At 42.1% G+C, this 19,211-nt stretch overlaps 1 protein-coding gene across 9 annotated transcripts in view; it reads right to left on the bottom strand.

Annotated features, from left to right (window-relative positions):
- The window catches only part of PIKFYVE (phosphoinositide kinase, FYVE-type zinc finger containing), a 101,999-nt gene extending 86,303 nt beyond the window's left edge, over positions 1–15,696 (bottom strand). For 3 of the 9 annotated variants that reach the window (XM_043505658.1, XM_043505659.1, XM_043505660.1), the window contains exons 1-6: positions 15,555–15,695; positions 11,755–11,936; positions 9,708–9,878; positions 4,368–4,486; positions 1,159–1,330; positions 98–305 (exon numbers count right to left, since the gene is read on the bottom strand). In XM_043505658.1, the coding sequence (XP_043361593.1) occupies positions 98–305; positions 1,159–1,330; positions 4,368–4,486; positions 9,708–9,878; positions 11,755–11,926 (842 nt within the window). In that variant the 5' untranslated portion in view covers positions 11,927–11,936; positions 15,555–15,695. Of the gene's footprint in view, positions 1–97; positions 306–1,158; positions 1,331–4,367; positions 4,487–5,341; positions 5,421–9,707; positions 9,879–11,754; positions 11,937–15,554 lie in introns of those variants that run through there. The other 6 variants (XM_038421751.2, XM_038421752.2, XM_038421753.2 and 3 more) reach the window with 3 other exon arrangements.
- Between the last annotated feature and the right edge of the window lie 3,515 nt (positions 15,697–19,211).

Raw genomic sequence — 19,211 nt, 5'->3', positions numbered from 1 at the left:
TTATAGTGGTCCAACTTCCTCACCTAAACAGATGACAATCTGGTAGTGTGGCTGAGATTCTGACCCCTAACCAAACTAATATGAAGCCATTTCATACCTTTGCCAAGTAAGGTCCTCCTCCAGAAAGATATTTCGGCTAGCTTTTCTACTCCCAACAGGTGTGCGCGGCTCCCCAGGTTCCAGTACAGATACACAACAGGTAGAATCAGACAGAGCATTTAAGTCTTCCCCAATGGAGTTACTGTCTGTGGAGTGTGCATAGCTTAAAGCTATTTTGCGGCAGTAAGTGCAAGCTCGGAGATCTCCTGTAGCAAAAGGAAGCAGGAGGAGCGTAAACCAGTGAGATGGAGCAAAAAGTATACAGGAGAAGTGCCATGCTTGGGAGAGTCTCAAAAATCGGTCAAAACAGGGCTTCTCTGTTTCAGGAATCGTGCACTAACTTGAGTTCCTGGGGCTCATTTGAAGAAAAATGAAAATCCTAAACACAAGGAAATTCTCCAAGTTCAAAAGTTAAGCACGTGTTTCATGTAGATCCGGCTATCACCCCAAAAATGTTTACATGCTACCAAAATTATGGAGTGGTAGTAGTAAGTGAAGGGTTACAAACCAGTTGGGGACAAGCTGTCTCTCAATTGTTTCTAGACTTCAGAGTTTAATATTGAAAATTTTGTAATTAAAATGAATTTGTGGAATTGAGTGAATGCATATTCAGCCATTTTAAGAACACAAGTTTTATTTGTGAATATACTTCGTCATGTTGACATGTCTGCAAGACAATGGCCATCTTTCTTTGTTTCTTCATCCTTTTCAGATGATTCACCCTTTTCTTATCTAATGAAGTTTTCCAAAGCACTTCAGTGATTTATCAGAACCTAGGCTCATTGAAAATCAAAACGATTTGCGCTCCCAAGTCACTGAGACACTTTGGAAAATTTTAACAGCTGCTTTATATTTTGTTACACATGGGTGTGTGCACAAATGTATTATTGCATTCTGGGTTTGTAGTTTGCCTTTTCCTTGTTAGTGTGGCTTTTTAGATGAATTGTTAAAAATTGGGCCCCTTAATTCTTTAGTGACCAGTATTCCGAGTGCATTAGATACCTGAAAAACATCAATTCTTAATACATAGATGCACGAGGCACAAATAAAAGAGTATACCTGTGTAACCCATAAACTTTCCAGGGATTTCCTGGTTGCAGCATCGGCTACAGAAGATCTGCCCACACAGCCGACAGTGGTGTCTGCGTCGGAAGGTGGTGAATTTCTCGCTACAGTCATAACATTCTTTACACTGGCTGTCTGGCATCCAATACTGCTTTAAATCACTATCCTACAACAGAAGTCATATTAGAGAAATGAGACAGTACTCTATGCTCCTTGCTGCTACATAAGTAGTGAGTGGAAAAAAAAGTGAGGCTGGACATATTTATAAAAATAGGATAGTTCATAGATTTGATGCAGCACTGTAAAGAGTCACAAGGTCATAAATAAAGTGATCGATCAAGTTCTTAGCCACAGGACTAAACTGAATGATCCAGATCAAATACTTGATTTGGCTGGTCCATTAAGAAAATGTTTCAACAATCAAAAGCTCATGATCTGTAGGCAAATCTTCAATGAGCACATGAAATATTGATTTTCCTTCCCCTGCTCATCCCTACTATGTGTCAGGCCCTCAGCTAGTGAGGTAATAAAGCTGATGTGTGTGTACACATATATAAGAGGACACTAATAATTTGGTTTGTCTATTACATGACTCCCATTGAGTATAATGATCATTGCAAGATTTCAGTTCTGGCTGAGGGCGATTTGGCAAAACTGATTTTTTTTGGGACGTGACAGTGGCAAGTTATTCCAAGGACAAAATCAGAAAGAGTTAATACAGAAATAGGACGTCTAATATACAAAATGCTTTTGTCACTGACTCATCTGAAACAAATATGTTCTGAAGTGGCTGCTCAATACATGCTGTCTTCGATGTGCACTAAATATTGTAACATTTCTGATCAGTGACTGATATCACTCCAAGAAATCTTGGGGGAAAGGATTTAAACATCAAGATTAGATTTAAAAAAAAAAAAAACCCAAAAAAACCCAACCACCTAGAAACGTCAATACAAATTCCCTTTGGCCTGCAGGATCTCGATCAGACACCACAGAAGACACTTATGTCCTATACAGAAGACACATTGTTTCAGAACGTGCAGGACCTGAAGCGGCTACCAAATTGAAGTGACTTTGTCAAACGAGACTGCTTTGCAATATATTTGCAACACAGCAGAGGGTGCCCCATTGACTGAGTCAGTGTCTCTGGTGCTGCATCCTCTAGTGCAAGGTCTTTTAGCGTCCGATGTGTGTTTCAGACAAAGACAATGTGCTCTATAGTAGAGTTGTACCAGGACCCACAATAAGAGAACACTTGTTTGAGTCATTTCACACAGCAGCTGAAGATCTCCACATTCAGAGAGAATATTATTGCAGTTTGTCCAAATGTTGCAATGGTGATTATACGCAATTGCAGCCTGCAAGCAAGGATCTACAAGGATCACATAAAACATCTCATGGCTTCATTGGGTCACATCAGCAAGAGCTTGACTGTGATGACCTCATCTTTCAAGAGTTTGGGAAATGCCTGAAAAGTTGTATCAGGTCCTTCTAAAGCTGCTGGCATTGAACTATGAAGAGTTATCAAAAATGGATTCTTGACTTTATGTACTATCCTGTAATAACATGTTAGTGAAGGGGAGTCCAAATCCCTTTCTTCACTGAAGCAAAGAGAATCTTGTGCCAATGCAATATTTCATCTCTTCTGATTAAGAACAGCACAGGCCTCCCCAAATGATAAATCAACTTCTCCTTGCTGACGTCTCCAGGAATTCATCTTGGGTGGCATGCTTATGTCTACCTAATTGATGTATTTGGGTCATTTAAAAAGAGAGCTCAACTTTTCTGGCCATGTGCATTCCACCCTGGCCAGAGCATTCATAACAGGGTAAGAGCATTCCTCAGGAGGTTTGAAAATTGGTCTACCCAAGAGGAAATTACTCTGATCCTCATTTTTTTTATTTCAGACTTCAAAGGAATGGAGGAGCTGATCAGGAACTTCAGAACCAGCTGCAGGCCTTCTTTCCTGATAATAGAGGAATAAACTGTAGATCCAACTTCTCCATTCAAGACGCTGACAGAGCCACTGCAAAGTCTGTGACAAGACCCTGCCACAGAACCTCTAGCCAGCCAAAATCTGCTGAGTTCCTGTCTCAGCGAAGACCTTGAAAATTCCTCTGTTTTATCCCTGTACCTTTGCTAGTCAGGTAACTACTTCATGATGGTGAGAAAAAAAAACAAAGCATCACAATTGTCCATTGAAGAGAAGGACTTCAGCCTGCACGTCCCCAGTTAATCATCATCACATGGAACATCTTTTGTCAGCACAAAGGTTGCATCCAATCTGCATGAACACAGCTTACATGCTAAAAACCACCTAGTTTCATGGGTGAGGTTTTTCATAGGAGTGGGTGGGTGAGATTCTGTGGCCTACACTGTGCATGAGGTCGGACTAGATGATCAGAATGGTCCCTTCTGACCTTAGCATCTATGAATCTAGTTTCACCCCTTCCCCATTTTATTGTTAATGAAGATACACTACTGCCTGCTCATACCTTGTCCCCAGGCTTGGCTATTCCTGTTAGGTCTGCTCTGCTCACAACAGAGAACTTCTCCAAACAGCCAACCCCACTGGGATATGAAGGGAGGTGGAGCTAAGTCAACAGAACCCATTTAACTTTTTCTCTGCAGGATCAACACCTGCTAATATGGTGGAGTGTTTCAGGCAAATATTCCCAGCTTGTTACACTCAGTTTGATGTGATTGTATTTAAAGTGCTGTTACTTCATTTGAAATGAAAGTTAGATTTCCAGAACTTCAGAATTAGCTGCTATTGCTACAATTACAAGATTTCATGTGCTCATGGTTAGATCTTGGGGAAGAGACATCATGAAATATTATAGAAAGGGAGGAATGAGGTTATCCTGCTCTGAAAGTTCTGGAAACTCTAATCTAGTAAGTAATTCAATAGAGAAAAAAAAAAAAAAAAAAAAAAAAGACACACCAAAACAACGGCAAGCAATTTATATCAAAAGTTGACTTCACCAGTTTGAATTTCTCCCCGTTCCCCACTCAAATATAGCAAGTTTACTCCTATTCTGTTCTCTTGGTGAGGGGGGTGTTACTAGCATTCATAGAACTTCATAAAGTTTTGCTCTTTTCCATTGGCAAAACATGGAACACAGCAACACAGAACCCTTTAAACATTTTCATTTCTATATGCTGTGACTGACCTAACTCACTTAAAACCCTTGATGTAGTACCTGGCTTTTCCCTTCCATTATTTCTTTGAGACGTTTTAAGACCGTGCTGAGACTTCTAAGCTGAACAGCTGTCCGAGGATCATGGCCACTGAGAGAAGGTTCCACTTTCCTTCGCGTGTCTGAAGGGGAGAGAAACTTATCGTCACCATCGAAGGCACTATAGAAATGTGTGTGTCATATAACGCAACATGCCGTTGGAAAAAGAGAAGAGTTCACTGGGTATGTAGTTAAGGCAGTTAGAATTTGCATCTTTACTTTTTTTTTTTTAAAAAAAGAGCTGCCTTATGTCAGATACAGAGTCAGCAGTAACCTGCATTCAAAGTAGCAGGAATTTTTATGTAACCATGTATCTGTTCCCTCTAGTATAATACCATAGAATCTAAGAACTTAAATAGGCATCACTGCTCAAAACGAGTGGTAGTTCTCATCCTGTGTTTTCTAAAAAGAGAAATGCAAATTCTTATACACTGGAAGTCTCATTTTAGAATATCTTCTAAAGCGCCAATAATCACCAGATTACAGCAGAGAACTTGAATTCAGTCCTGTACTGTATATAAAGACTTAATTCAAGACCATTTCAAACAGCAATAACTATTCATGCAAATTCCAGGACACAGCTGAGAGTCTCCATTGAAACGGTCAGATTCATTAATAAAAGGAAGTGCATCCACAGGTTTCACTTCACCAGCTTGATCATAATACCCATGTTTATAGTTAAGCTTAAGCCACTTTTCTCCAGCGTTTTTCTGTTTGTTGCAATTAGTTTTACCTACTAATTGGTTACAAACATGAAATTAAATCATTGACATTTAGGATGCAATAAAGGGTAAGTCTCTTCAAAACGTTTACAACAGGATTCACCTTGGTATTACGGAATGTATTTTTTTCCGGCCTAATATTCCATAGAAAAGTTTTGAAAGAAAGAGTTACTTCTCTACATTGTTTGCTTTTCAAAGCAGCTTAAAGTTTCTTACCAGCTTCCTCACTCTCCATCTGACAAGCGTTTTATTTTGCTCCCTCTAGTACAGAGAAAATAGACATGGCTGCTTTTTGTTTACAGCTTTATATATCACTGATGTCAGCAGGAATGCTGACAGCACTGGCAAGAGCGCATTAGTTAACTGTTGCTGTGCAGTTAAAATTAGGTTCTGATTTTTGAGATGGTGATAGAAGAATCCTTGTCTTTAAAGGACCACAGTTAACTAAAAATATCTAGTAGGAAACTATTGAATGGAATCTTATTCCTAGAAAATTTGTTGATCAGCCCAGATGCAAAAAAACATTTAGAGATTTGTCCGCAAAGCCACTACAGACCTGCAACAAGAACAAAATGTTTTTTTTAAAAAAAAAAAAAGATTCCAACAAGTGTTTAGATCTTGTTATACTATTAACCACCTGGAATTTAAAGGCTAAACTGAGTGTCATTTTGGCATATGTCTATAGTATTTGAGTGATATTTTAACAAGATTTAAATAAATTTAGAATTTCAAATGAGCATAAAATATATCTTTATTACTTTAAATCTTAAGATCTCGTCCCTGTTTCCAGCAGAGTACTCCCACTATTCTGCAGAACAGCCTGGAAAGTAAATGTTTCAACTTCCAGATGGCACATGTTCTAGTGACATAAGTGTTACTTAAATTATCTCTATCAGAGGTATCAAAACTTCCACATGAACCAGCCTATCATACCATTTGGTGTGCAAGTACCAGTCAAAGTGCTCTTTAAACAAATGGTTTCAGGAAATAAGAATGTTTCAATTATGTAAGCGTATTGCAAGACGGGACGAGAAGGTTAGTGAAACTTTCTATTTACATAGCTAACTATGTACACTAGTTAGTTTTTAAATCCAACTTTTACTCTAACAAGTCAAAAGGATAAATGGGGACACAAACAGGGCTCATTCAAGCGTGTGTACCACCAATAGAGGAAACAGTGTTAAGTAATTTAAGAGACATTGACCCAATTTTAATATCAGTCAAGTCTCACTTCCCCTGCATGAGTCTCTCCTGCGACTGGTTTTGCAGAACTGAGAGCATTGTGCACAACATGAACAGAATCTAGTTGGAGGCAGTGTCTCTGCTATGGTTTTCAGTCATTTCCTCCCATGTGATCTCTCCTTTCCTTTATTCCCAGTTCATGCACTTGCCACACCCCATTACCTGCTTTCTCTGTTGCAGCCATCTAACACAAATAGCATTACTGAGCATGTTTGAGTAACAAGCTAGAAATGCTATTAATATTAAATGCTACTACTTCAATTGGACAGCTTATGAAGATCTACTCAAAGTGGATAGTAGACTCATGACATTAGCTCTGGGTCATGCTGCCTTGGTGCAATTTGGCCCATGGAACTTGGCATACAGATGCCTATTCTAACTCCAACAGAAGCAGTTAGAGTCCATTGCTTCTATATGAGGGATACTAATGCCTCTTCCCCTCCTTCGCCCCACACCCTGTGTAATCATTTACATTTGTGCAATGGTTACATGAAGGGCAGGACAACAGACTCAAACCCAGAATCTCAAGGCTGATCATTTGGCTACACCCAGCAAATGTATCTTCAGAAAGCATGGCATCCAACTGCATCTTCTCAATTCCATTTATGTAATAGCAATTAAGTAAAAAGGTAATTAATATTTTGGGGCAAATTTAGCTTTAATATTACTATACAACTAGAAGTAGAAAACAGTCCAGATTTCAAGCGTGAGCTTCGCTTTCAGCTTACCACTTTGTTGCTAAAAAAAGTTTAAGACAGTAATTGCTGCTTCTTCTCTGGAATTACAACAGTAGTTAAATACTATCCCCAGTGTTATATGACTATCAATTTCACAGAGAGTTAGAACAGGGGTTGAAATCAGGACTCACAGGTTCTATTTCTACCTCTACCATCAGCTCCGTAAAGGCTTCGGAAGTCACTTAGCCTCTTTGCACCTCAGTTTACCTGCTTATTTAGGTAAGGATTTAATTGTCTGTGAAAGGATTAAAATAGTCTATTTCATAGCAATACCTGTTATAATTATCTTTATAACATTACAACACCTAAAGGTGAGGGGCCAAATTCACAGAAGTATTTAGGGGGCTAAAGATACCAAAAAGTGTCTTGTTGGATTTGAAGAGCATATAAACAAGTAAGACACCTAATTCCCATTGACGTTAATGGAAATTTGGCAACTTATGTGATTTTATAAATCCCACCAGACACCTGTCATCATTTTTCATCCCCCTAAATATCTTTGTATTTCTGCCCAAGTACTTTACTTACATTTGTAAACAAAAGAAGGGGGAGTCTACCCAGTGTTTTAGGAACACCTGCCTTAAGTTCTAGAGACAGACGTAAACCTGAACACAAGACTCCTTTAAACATGTTAGTGTCAGCACCTTAAGAAAGGCAGAAAGAGCACATGGTAAAGGAGGAAATTGATCATGAGAAGGGAGAAGAGACTTGAAGGTTTTTTTGTTGTTTTTTTATGAAGAATATGGGAAAGTGGGAGAGACTTCACAATATCCTTTCAAAGAAAAAAATCCTGATAGTTTACACCCTTATTGCATAGTTCATGTTTAGTCCCTGTGGTTATATTTTACCAGACTTGTGAGATGTGCAACAAGATATCAGGCCATGTATTAGAATACATGATGGCATTATAAACAGAATTTGAACATGTACTTCTTTCTAGAGGCAACCAGCAAGTCACTGGGAAGAAGTGTGAAGTTTGGTGTGTCTATGCAGACACAGTAGCTTGTCACGTGGTAAGTGTAAGGCTGCAGCATGCCACACACTAACTGTGTGGACCCTGATGACAAGAGCTACATAAGTGCACATCCAGGAACTTTTAGGGCACATCAGCAGTGTTTGGTGTGTCTATGCAGACACAGTAGCTTGTCACGTGGTAAGTGTAAGGCTGCAGCATGCCACACACTAACTGTGTGGACCCTGATGACAAGAGCTACATAAGTGCACATCCAGGAACTTTTAGGGCACATCAGCAGTGTCCACACACACACACACACACACACACACACACAGCTTGTGTGTGTGTGTGTGTGTGTGTGTGTGTGTGTGTGTGTGTGTGTACCGCAGGCTAGTGCAAGGCAAATGTACACCTCTGCTTGCCACGCACTTAGACATGAATCAAGCCCATTATATCTCTAACTCTTGTCTTGTCCCAGTTTACTCCAGTTTAATTCCAGTTAACTCAGTGCATTTCAATGGAGTAATGCAGTAGTAAGTCAACATCAATGAGACTAAGAATCTATTTTGTGGCAGCTTACTTCCAGAAGCCAAAACCCAAGGCTTCCTCCTCCTCCTCCTCCTTTCCTCACACAAACAACGTGTCCAGCCTATTGGATAGGTTGGATGCCTGAGCATTTCTAAAGTTGTCTCAAAAACAGCAATTACTTCACTTACCCCAAAACATAAGAGCAGTTAAATAGCACAAGCAATACTACTACAAAGCACAGAGAATGACAATGAATATAGCTAACTGGAACATCATGTGGGACTAAAGTAGATAAAATGGTGGCTACCAACACTGGAATTTTGCCAGAATTAGACACCTCTACTCTTCTGGAGAGTGCCAGGGAACCTTAATAGCCACAAGCTGTCAAGACCACTTGCTGCAGCACCTCTGTTCTTTGGAGGGCTGCCATCAAGGTACAGGCTCAGCAGTTGCACAATGGCAGATTCCAGCAGTGGTAAACGCATTTCAGATAGCTGGCTAGAAGCGATTCAGTATGGCGTATGAGTAGCATCACTAGATCAGGCACTTAAAGCACTTTCTGCAAGTGCCCGTTGCATCTCCTCCTCAAAGATGCAACAAGTGAATATTAAGGGTTGTCTGAAACCAGAAGGACCATGTTTTGTCTTGTTAGGACTGAGCCCTACAATTAATTTTGAGGTGTCAGTTCTGTTTTCTTAGATTTCAGCAGAATAATTAGGCACTTAAACTTTTATCCAAAAATGCAACCCAGGCTAAGTAGAGACGACTCAACATTTTTGACCTAGGAGTTTCTGCCAGCCTTACTTGAACAAGATAACATTGTGTCAACAATGATAATAAAAAGCTGTGCTGGTCAAGTTACTACTGTGTCTCGAGAGAAAAGCAGACATGCTCATGAGGAGGAGAAGTTACAGCTTAAACAGAAGGTTACGTAGGCTAACTGGCAAGCAGAGCCAGGAATTTCCCAAGTTTTAATCCCTGTTCTTGCCTTGGGAAAGTCACTGAAATGCTCTTTACCTTAGTTTCCCCACTTGAAAAGTGGGAGTAGTACCTCCCTCCCAGGATTAGACAGCACCCATGTAAAATACAGCAAACAATAGTAAAATTAGGCACACATTACCTAAGGTTGTAGAAGCTCTACGTTGTAGCTCCCCAGTAAGCTGCTTTTTGTATGGAACAGGGGACCTCAGAGACTGTGCCCTTGAGGTATGCTGAGGACTGGACCAAGTTCCACTCAGTGCCTGCTGCTCACCCTGGCCACTCTCTGCAGGAGATGAAAGTCTACCATTATCCAAGTTCAAGAACAGCAAGAAACCAACAGTTCTAAAGTGAAGGAAAAAGCTAGCACCACAAGCAAGTTTAAAGCTAAAGAAGCGTTATACATAGTTCATTTTAATTATTATTTGTAATATGGTAATGCCTAGGGAACGCAACAGGGATCAAGACTCCCATTGTGCTAGGCATTGTACAAACACAGAACTAGGAGGCTCTTCAGGGCAGGAACCAAGCCAGGTTCTACATTCTCTCATTTCACAAGTATTCTCTTCATGAAGAAAGAATTGCAAAGACAAATTATAACAAGTGTAATTCTTCCACATAATAATCACGTATGAATTGCTCTTGCTACCAGCCTATCTTTTGGAAGATAGATCTTTTGGATTGATTTGAAAGCCAGTTTTTTGAGTACCATGGCAACATATTTAACATGAATAGAGCCTCTTATTAGCAAGTCGCCTTCTTCAAATAGAAGCTTGAGTATAGCTAAGCTGATCTTGCTGGTTTGAGTAACATACTCATGTTGTGTCTTATTTATTTCAGCAGAATTTCCACCCTTTAAACATTTTGTGGTCCTGGCCATACTTATCTGATACAACTCAAATTAACCTGCTCGATTTTTAGTATTAAAATTCACACTGGCATGTCAAGTTTGGCCCAAAGTTTTGTACAAGCTTGTTTTTACCCAAAAAATCCCACCTAACTTCAACATCCAACCACTGGATCAAGTTAGATCTTTCTCTACTAGAATGAAGAGTCTATTATTATATATTTGCTCCCCACTTAAGTATTTATAGACCGTAATCAAGGCACCCCTTACTCTTCTCTTTGGTAAGCTAAATAGATTGACCGCCTTGAGTCTATCACTCTAAGGCATTTTTTTCTAATCCTTTACTCATTCTTGTGGCTCTCCTCTGAACGCTCTGCAGTTTATCAACATGCTTCTTGAACGGCAAATACCAGAACTTGACACAATATTCCAGCAGCGGCCACACCAGTGCAAAATAGAGAGGTAAAATAACCTCCCTGAGATTCCCCGTTTATGCACTGCAGGATCGCATTAGCCTTTAGAAACGCACTTCAAGAAGCAGTTCCCCATGTGCATTATTGGAACTTCACCATTTGGAGACCACCGACATGGTGCCAGATTCACAGGGGATGGGGAGTAGAGAAAAGCAGGGCCAAGGGTAGAATTTGAACCAAAAATGCTCATCTCACTGATGAGGGCAGGCAGTGGTAGGCTGCTTCCATCCCTGGGAATTTCTTATAGGGAGGTGATCTTTACATTTCTACTAGGACTCCACAGAAGCCCTGCTGAAGGAGACTTATTAATGCATTTCCCCACCCGCTAGTCCCCACCCATAGCTGGCTGCTGTCAGCTCTCAATCTGGGTACATCAGAGGTTGCAAGAAACACACACTTCTACATTTTCCACTCCTGGCAGACTTAATCCTATGACCAAGATTCTACCACCTTGCCAGAGTGTGAATCCAGCTCATATATTCTACTAAAGAAAGTAAAACTCTCATAGGAGCCTTCCTAATCATTCATTTACCTGGCTTGCAGTCTGAAACCATGCCCTCATCTCATGAGGTATCATAGTTTGAAATACTAGTTATGCATTAACATGGAAGAAGGACATTTAGGCAAAATTAATAGCTATTGCTTCATAACGAGTAAAAAGAAAAAGGAGTACTTGTGGCACGTTGGAGACTAACAAACATATTCGAGCACAAGCTTTCGTGAGCTACAGCTCACTTCATCAGATGCACACGAAAGCTTATGCTCAAATAAATTTCTTAGTCTCTAAGGTGCCACAAGTACTCCTTTTCTTTTTGCGAATACAGACTAACACGGCTGTTACTCTGAAACCGTTCATAACGAGTGTTTACCTTTGCCAAAACGAAAGAGATTTACAAAGGAGCTGTAGGCAGATTTAAAAGGAGGCTCATCTTGATCAGGAGTCAATGGTTTGAAATGAGTGAGATGAGAGGGACTGCTAGGAGAGCGGGGCAGATCACTGACACAGTCCAGTGTTGGAGATTGTCTGTCATCTGTGGCCATCTCATGTGTCCTGGAAAAGAATTTAAGTGTATTATATACACACACACGCTTTACAAACCTGAATGTGATAAAGCAAAAGCAACATCCAGTCAGCTGGAAGACCTGTGAAACTGGATACCAAAGGTGGGCTCTGCACTGTTCTGATTACACACCTTGGTTGTTGGTCCCAAGAGAATGGTTCTTATACCTGTCAAGAGGAAGTTGTGATCTTTGCAGAGAGGCTGTGTTTTGACTTCATATTCTTAGGAGGAAGAATTAGAAGTAACAGTTGAATTCAAGAACTAAACAGGTCAGGTACCAGTAAAGAAATAGAAATTAGGATCATAAATTGTTTTATGGGCAGCTTAGAACTCTAAGGAGATAGAGCTTCTAATGCCAAAAAAAGCAGAACTGGAAAGTCAAGTTACCCTGTTCAATGAGTAAGATACCTTGTCATGGAGGGAAAAAGGCAGTGTAAAGACTGATGTTCATTGGAGTGTAACTAGTTAGAGCAGTGACCAAAGCTGTGGTTCATGAGATTAGACATAGATCATATGCAACTCTTTCAGAACTTCCTTATCTTCAGACAGAGCTGACAAATAAAAAAAGAACATGCATATGAAAAGGTATCTGCAAGGAAATCAAGCAAGTTCTTGGTTTGTATGGTAAGATTAGCCCTTATTGCACGGAGTGTGGGGATCCTCCAAGCTTGATTTCACACTTCGATTTCTTTTGCTGTTCTAGGATTGTTTTCTCTCCTCTCTTTTGAAGGGAGAGGATAATCACTTCCAGGTTTTACAAGAAAACTGCAAGTGTCCTTAGGTAAGTCTGAGGTACCTCAGTCCTAGACTGTAACACCCCCTCTTACTGTTCTAGTAGCTTTGTATCACAGAAGCCTCATGAAACTCTGCCACACAGATTCCACAATACAGGCACAGAGGCCCACGTCCTCAAAAGGTATCTAGGCTCCTTTATACTTCCACTAAAGTCAACTGGAGTTAGAGGCCTAAACACCTCTGAGGGATCTGGGCCAGGCTTGTCAAATTTAAACAGCATGTTCAAGAGGGATTACTTTTAGTGGCTATTTCAACTCTTTTCTATCTGGTACTGCATGCCACAGCAAATTAGATAATGGGCAGGTAATGATTCCTCCAAAAATCATCACTTATTTAAGCTCTCCATGTGATGGTTTTTACCAAAAGTGTATCTGAACAGTTAGCCAGCTCAACAACTGCTACCTCTATAGCAGAGCATAAGCTTTCGTGAGCTACAGCTCACTTCATCGGGTGAGCTGTAGCTCACGAAAGCTTATGCTCTAATAAATGTGTTAGTCTCTAAGGTGCCACAAGTACTCCTTTTCTTTTTACGAATACAGACTAACACGGCTGCTACTCTGAAACCTCTATAGCAGAGAAACCCTTCCCACATCTCAAACATACACACTTTTCTCCCCTTCTTCATACTGCAATACAAGACAAACACAGTTTTGTGCTATCAGAACAAGGCCATCAGAGGCCTTAACGGGGGGGGGGGGGGGGGGGGGGGGGGGAGTCAGCCCTGTCTCATCACCTGGATATATTAATTAAGCAAGGTAAGTGGACCCAAGTCATTTATCTTCAGAACTAGGCAATACAAAATCTGACAGGAGAAATATTTTACTCCGTAAGAACAATGACTGGATTCTGTGCTTAATCAAAAGGGCTGGGGGAAGAAAAGGATATTTGCCATTAAGTTAGATGATAATAAAGCTCTTCTATTTAGTTTCAGAAGCAATTGGTAAGCAAATATATTCACCCTTCCTGCACAATAGTCCACTTCTCCTAGGTCAAGGATTCCATCAGACATTCTTCTCTGCTCCCCCCACATCCTCAAGAAACAGATGCAAACAGCAGCTCACTTGTACTTGGTTCAGAAACTACACAGTCAAGAGGCACATGATACCAATCAACAGAGTAGAAAGAAAAACAGATCATGTCTCTCCCTGTGGAGCCAGGAAGATAATCTAAAGTGACTTTAGCTATGGTCAAATTTTGTCCATATGCCTCATCTATAACAAACACAGCGTTAGGTAAATCAGCTACTGCACTGCCTTACCTATGTCTTCATGCATTTTTAAAATGCATGGAAATGTAAATATTTGTGACTGTCTATAATACAGATCAGACAGGATACCAAATGATTGGTTATAACAGCTCAGAGACATTATGGTGTAACAGGTCAATAAATGCACTTAACCAATTACTTTCTTGCTATTCTGGTATTACTTGTAATCCATTACATGTATTCCAGGTTTAAAGGCAAAGCAATCTTAATTTTAATAGTCTTTAAACTGTATCAAACTCTTCAAGATTAGTTATAGAATATCACCTTTGAATATCCTGGAAGTTTATCAATTGCCATCACAACCTTGTCACAGGAAGTTAAACATTTTCCCCCTCCCCTCTTTTATATTACACATAGATTCATAGATACTAAGGTCAGAAGGGACCATTCAGATCATCTAGTCCGACCTCCTGCACAGCGCAGGCCAAAGAATCTCACCCACCCACTCCTACGAAAAACCTCACCCATGTCTGAGCTATTGAAGTCCTTAAATCATGGTTCAAAGACTTCAAGGAGCAGAGAAGCCGCCCTCAAGTCACCCACGCCCCATGCTACAGAGGAAGGCGAAAAACCTCCAGGGCCTCTCCAATCTGCCCTGGAGGAAAACTCCTTCCCGACCCCAAATATGGCAATCAGCTAAACCCTGAGCATATGGGCAAGATTCACCAGCCAGATATTACAGAAAATTCTTTCCTGGGTAACTCAGATCCCATCCATCCAATATCCCATCTCAGGGGATTTGGCCTATTTACCCTGAATATTTAAAGATCAATTACTTACCAAAATCCCATTATCCCATCATACCATCTCCTCCATAAACTTATTGAGTAGAATCTTAAAGCCAGATAGATCTTTTGCCCCCACTGCTTCCCTTGGATTATTCAGCTCCTGCTGCCCACAGTCACTGCTGTATTTGTATCACTTGTGATACAAGAGAGCATTGGGAGATGCAGTTTGTATAACAAGTATGGTTTTTGAAGGACAAGGAGGGAGTGAGGTAATATCTTTTACTGGCCCAACTTCTCTTGGTGAAAGAGACAAACTTAGGAGCTACAAATGCAACCGAGGCAGTGAGCTGTAGCTCAGGAAAGCTTATGCTCAAATCAGTGGGTTAGTCTCTAAGGTGCCACGAGTCCCCCTTTTCTTTTTTGCGAATACAGAGTAACACGGCGGCTGCCCTGAGACCTCTTCTTGGTCTCGGAGTCTTCCTGTAAGCAGAGGGGCTCCCTTCAGCCTCACGCGTAATACAGGGGCACAAAAAAGTCCCAAAAGATACTCATGTGCATCGTTATGGGGGGGGGGGGGGCCCTCGGACTCCAGGGATCACAGAACACGCCTCTCAGCCCAGCTTCCCGCACAATGTTTCTTTGCGCAGGGGTTTAGGCGGCGGCGGCGGCGGGGGGGGGGTCCCCTAGTTTGAAAGGCGCCCCAACTTCCACTAGCTCCCGTGGGGGAGCACGGGCCACTGAGGCACCAACGCGCCTTTGGTCACCGGGGAGGCGCCTTCCTTGCAGACAGGACGCAAGACACCACAGCGGCCCCGTACCTTATCCCGCCGCCGCCGCGGGGGGAGCGCCTCTCATACCGGCCGGGCCGCCCTCTTGAGCCTTCACCCTCAACCCCGGCCTCCGCTTCCCGTCCCTCGCGCCGCCCCTCCTAGCCACCGGCCTCCCGAGCCCCAACCAATCGCCAGCCGAGGGCAGCCAGACGGCGGCAATCGAGCGGCCGAGCAATCCACCCAGGTTCCGCCCCGCTTGCCGCCGCCTCGGAGCTGGGCGGCTGACCAAAGTCCCTGGCTCGTGCTGGCCCCCGATGTACCTGCCCCGTCCTGGCACGCGCCCCGCACTTGGGCTGCTGCAGATCGCTGGATCACCCGGAGGAAGCATGATGGAGCGGAGGTGGGCAGAGGGCTGGTCTCTTGGAGCAATGAACCCCACTGCATTTTAATTTTCCCGCACGAGTACGTTTTGGGGGTGCCTCCTTTGGGGTCTTTGTGGCGTCCTGCATTTGGGCGGGTTAAGAGGGATCGAGCTGAGCCCTCCAGCCTGCAGTGTTTCCTCTGACACCAGCATGGACACAGGATCGACCCGGCTTTTATCTAGGATTCAAAACAGAAGGGTCCATGCATGGGTCCACGTCTATAGCTCTCTGTAAATGAATTGTTTCAGAGTAGCAGCCGTGTTAGTCTGTATTCGCAAAAAGAAAAGGCGTACTTGTGGCACCTTAGAGACTAACAAATTTATTAGAGCATAAGCTTTCGTGAGCTACAGTAGCTCACGAAAGCTTATGCTCAAATAAATTTGTTAGTCTCTAAGGTGCCACAAGTACGCCTTTTCTTTTTGTAAATGAATTGTGAACTTCACCAGGCAGATTTTATTAAGCAAACACTCAAACGCATTTACAAACTCTGTTAGCAAAGGTAGTAACCTAGAATGGGGGGTGAGAGGGGAGATTGAGTGGGGGATGTTCAAATCCTTGCAATTTAGATTCCATCTATGCTCCAAAACCCCGTTCATTTTTACACCTGGTTTGAAAACTGGGAGGGGAAGGAGAACCATGAAATTATTGCAAAGAATTCATCCTTTTCTAGTCAAAATGTCAGTGAAATGTGTGATTAATATTGCAAGCATAGTCAGAGGATGGGATTTTCAAAAGTTCTTAGCCTCGGCATAACTCCGCTCTCGTTAAATTCAACATTGACATTCTGATGGTTTCCAATGAGAGCACAGTTGAGCCAACCCTGGACATTGTTTCAAAATGCCACACCTGGTGTATGCCAGACCTGACAGTCTGCTGTCTTGCATAGTTATTCACACCTGTACATAGTGGGTGCCAAAATGCAACCAAATCTCACTTCCCCCCTCATCTACTTTGGACACGTGTAAATGACTATACACTGTGCAAGTCCCACAACCCCTAAATTAAACAAGAGGAATCAGTCTTCTTCAGACATATAACCTCCAATGACAAAGCCAACAGAATGTGTAAACATCATCAGCTGAACAGCACTGGAATGCTTTCTTTTTTTTCTTTTTTGGGGACATGGGGGGCAATGGCGTTTGTTCAAATTCTTGCAAATTAAGATCCTTTTCCTGCAAGCACTTCTTCTTTTCTATTCTATAGAGGTTCTTATACTGTGTGATGACTTCTGTAGCATTTGAGCACCTTCCAGTTGTAGCACTTTGCCTTTAAATAATGTGACTAACATCTCTCATATATTTATTCTCTCCTCCATGGCCCAGGGGGAGAATTTTGTACAGCTAGTTGTCTTGGTAAGGTATTTTTGTTAGTGGTAGTAGTTATGGTTTTTGTTTGGTTGGGGGCTTTTCTAATATACATTTATGTTAGAGAAGGTCAAAGAAGTGCACCTTGCACTGGAATGTGGTGAGGTTTGTGAGGTTCCTGAGGGAGTTCATTCCACAGCCTCAGGCCACCCCACAGAGAAAGCTCTATCTCCTGCACTGACGAGCATTGCCGTTTTTTGTAGAGCATTCCCCTGTGCCAAAGGAGTGAAGTTCTCAATCACAGTCTTCGTCCCAGAGCTCTAGGCAGTCCTTTAGATATCCTGGGCCCAGGCCAGGAGTGCCTTGAAAATAAACACCAAGACCTTGAACTGGATTCTCAATATTCTATGTCAGAGTAGCAGCCGTGTTAGTCTGTATTCACAAAAAGAAAAGGAGGACTTGTGGCACCTTAGAGACTAACAAATTTATTTGAGCATAAGCTTTCGTGAGCTAAAGCTCACTTCATCGGATGCATTTGGTGGAAAATACAGTGGGGAGATTTATATACACACAGAGAGAGAACATGAAACAATGGGTTTTATCACACACACTGTAAGGTGATCACTCTCCTTACAGGTTTCAGAGTAGCAGCCGTGTTAGTCTGTATTCGCAAATGCATCCGATGAAGTGAGCTGTAGCTCACGAAAGCTTATGCTCTAATAAATTTGTTAGTCTCTAAGGTGCCACAAACTCTCCTTACAGTGTGTATAATAAAACCCATTGTTTCATGTTCTCTCTGTGTGTGTATATAAATCTCCCCACTGTATTTTCTACCAAATGCATCCGATGAAGTGAGCTGTAGCTCACGAAAGCTTATGCTCAAATAAATTTGTTAATCTCTAAGGTGCCACAAGTACTCCTTTTCAATATTCTATGGGAAGCCAGGATAGAGAGTGGAGGACAGGGCTTATGACTTCATGGTAGCCTGTATGGCTGAGGAGACTTGCTGCAGCATTCTGTACCAGTTGGAGTTTCCCATGTGCTGAAGCTTTGTGCTCAGGTACACTGCATTGTTGTAATCCAACTGAGAAATGATGTAAGTGTGAATGAGTGAGTCCAGATCATCATTCTCCAGCATGGGATGGAGGCTTCTAGCCAACCAGAGATGTTAGAAAGAGACACTCATGGATGCTGCCACAAATACTCTTAAACTGAGGACTGAATTGACCAATTGTGTGTCTGTTCCTTCAATCAAAGGAGACTGCTACTGCACTTAACTTTAAGCACCAGAAGTCTCTTTGAACTCAATAGATCATGTGTGCAGGTGTCTGCAGGGTCAGGGCTTTACTTTTTGGGAGGAAAACTATAATTTTTTATCAAATATTATTTTCTTAATATCTTGCACTACAGCATCTTTTGTCTGACATTCTCAAAGGATTTTACCAACACTAATTTTCTGTTCAGTGCACTGTTTTAGTAGCAGAGGACAGCCTGAAGTTGCAAGTAGAATAAGGTTGGAAAATGCCCATTCAGCAGTGCCCTAGGGCCACATTACACCAGTGCCTTTCTGGGGAATGCCCCTGGCACAGAGATCTCCCTGGCAGATTCACACTGACTCTGCCTCTCTTCTTGCAAGAGCTATTGCCATAGGGTCTGTGTTGGGGCAGACGGGGGTGTGAGTTGGCACAGCCAAGGCATTTCTACCGCCCAGTGATTCCCCAGCTAATGCAAAGCTCAAGAGGGTGGTGGCATGAGTTAGGGCAGCCTTCAGGGCTATCCTAACCTGCACCAGGCACTAGCCCAACCCCCAGCAGCCCCAAGACATGGGCGAAACAATTCACCTCCTCTCAACCCCTGTGCCAAGCAAGGTCTATACAGAGATGATTCTCGCCCAAAGGGAGCAGGTTGACAGGAGGCCCCAGCAGAGAAAAGTGAGTGAGAGGAGGGATAGGAAGGAATGAAAGCTGGGTTGTCAGCAG

The sequence above is a fragment of the Dermochelys coriacea genome, chromosome 11, assembly GCF_009764565.3.
Source record: "Dermochelys coriacea isolate rDerCor1 chromosome 11, rDerCor1.pri.v4, whole genome shotgun sequence".
Lineage (NCBI taxonomy): Eukaryota > Metazoa > Chordata > Testudines > Dermochelyidae > Dermochelys > Dermochelys coriacea.
The sequence above is the reverse complement of the archived record's forward strand: the minus strand, read 5'-3'. Positions and strand labels throughout refer to the sequence as shown.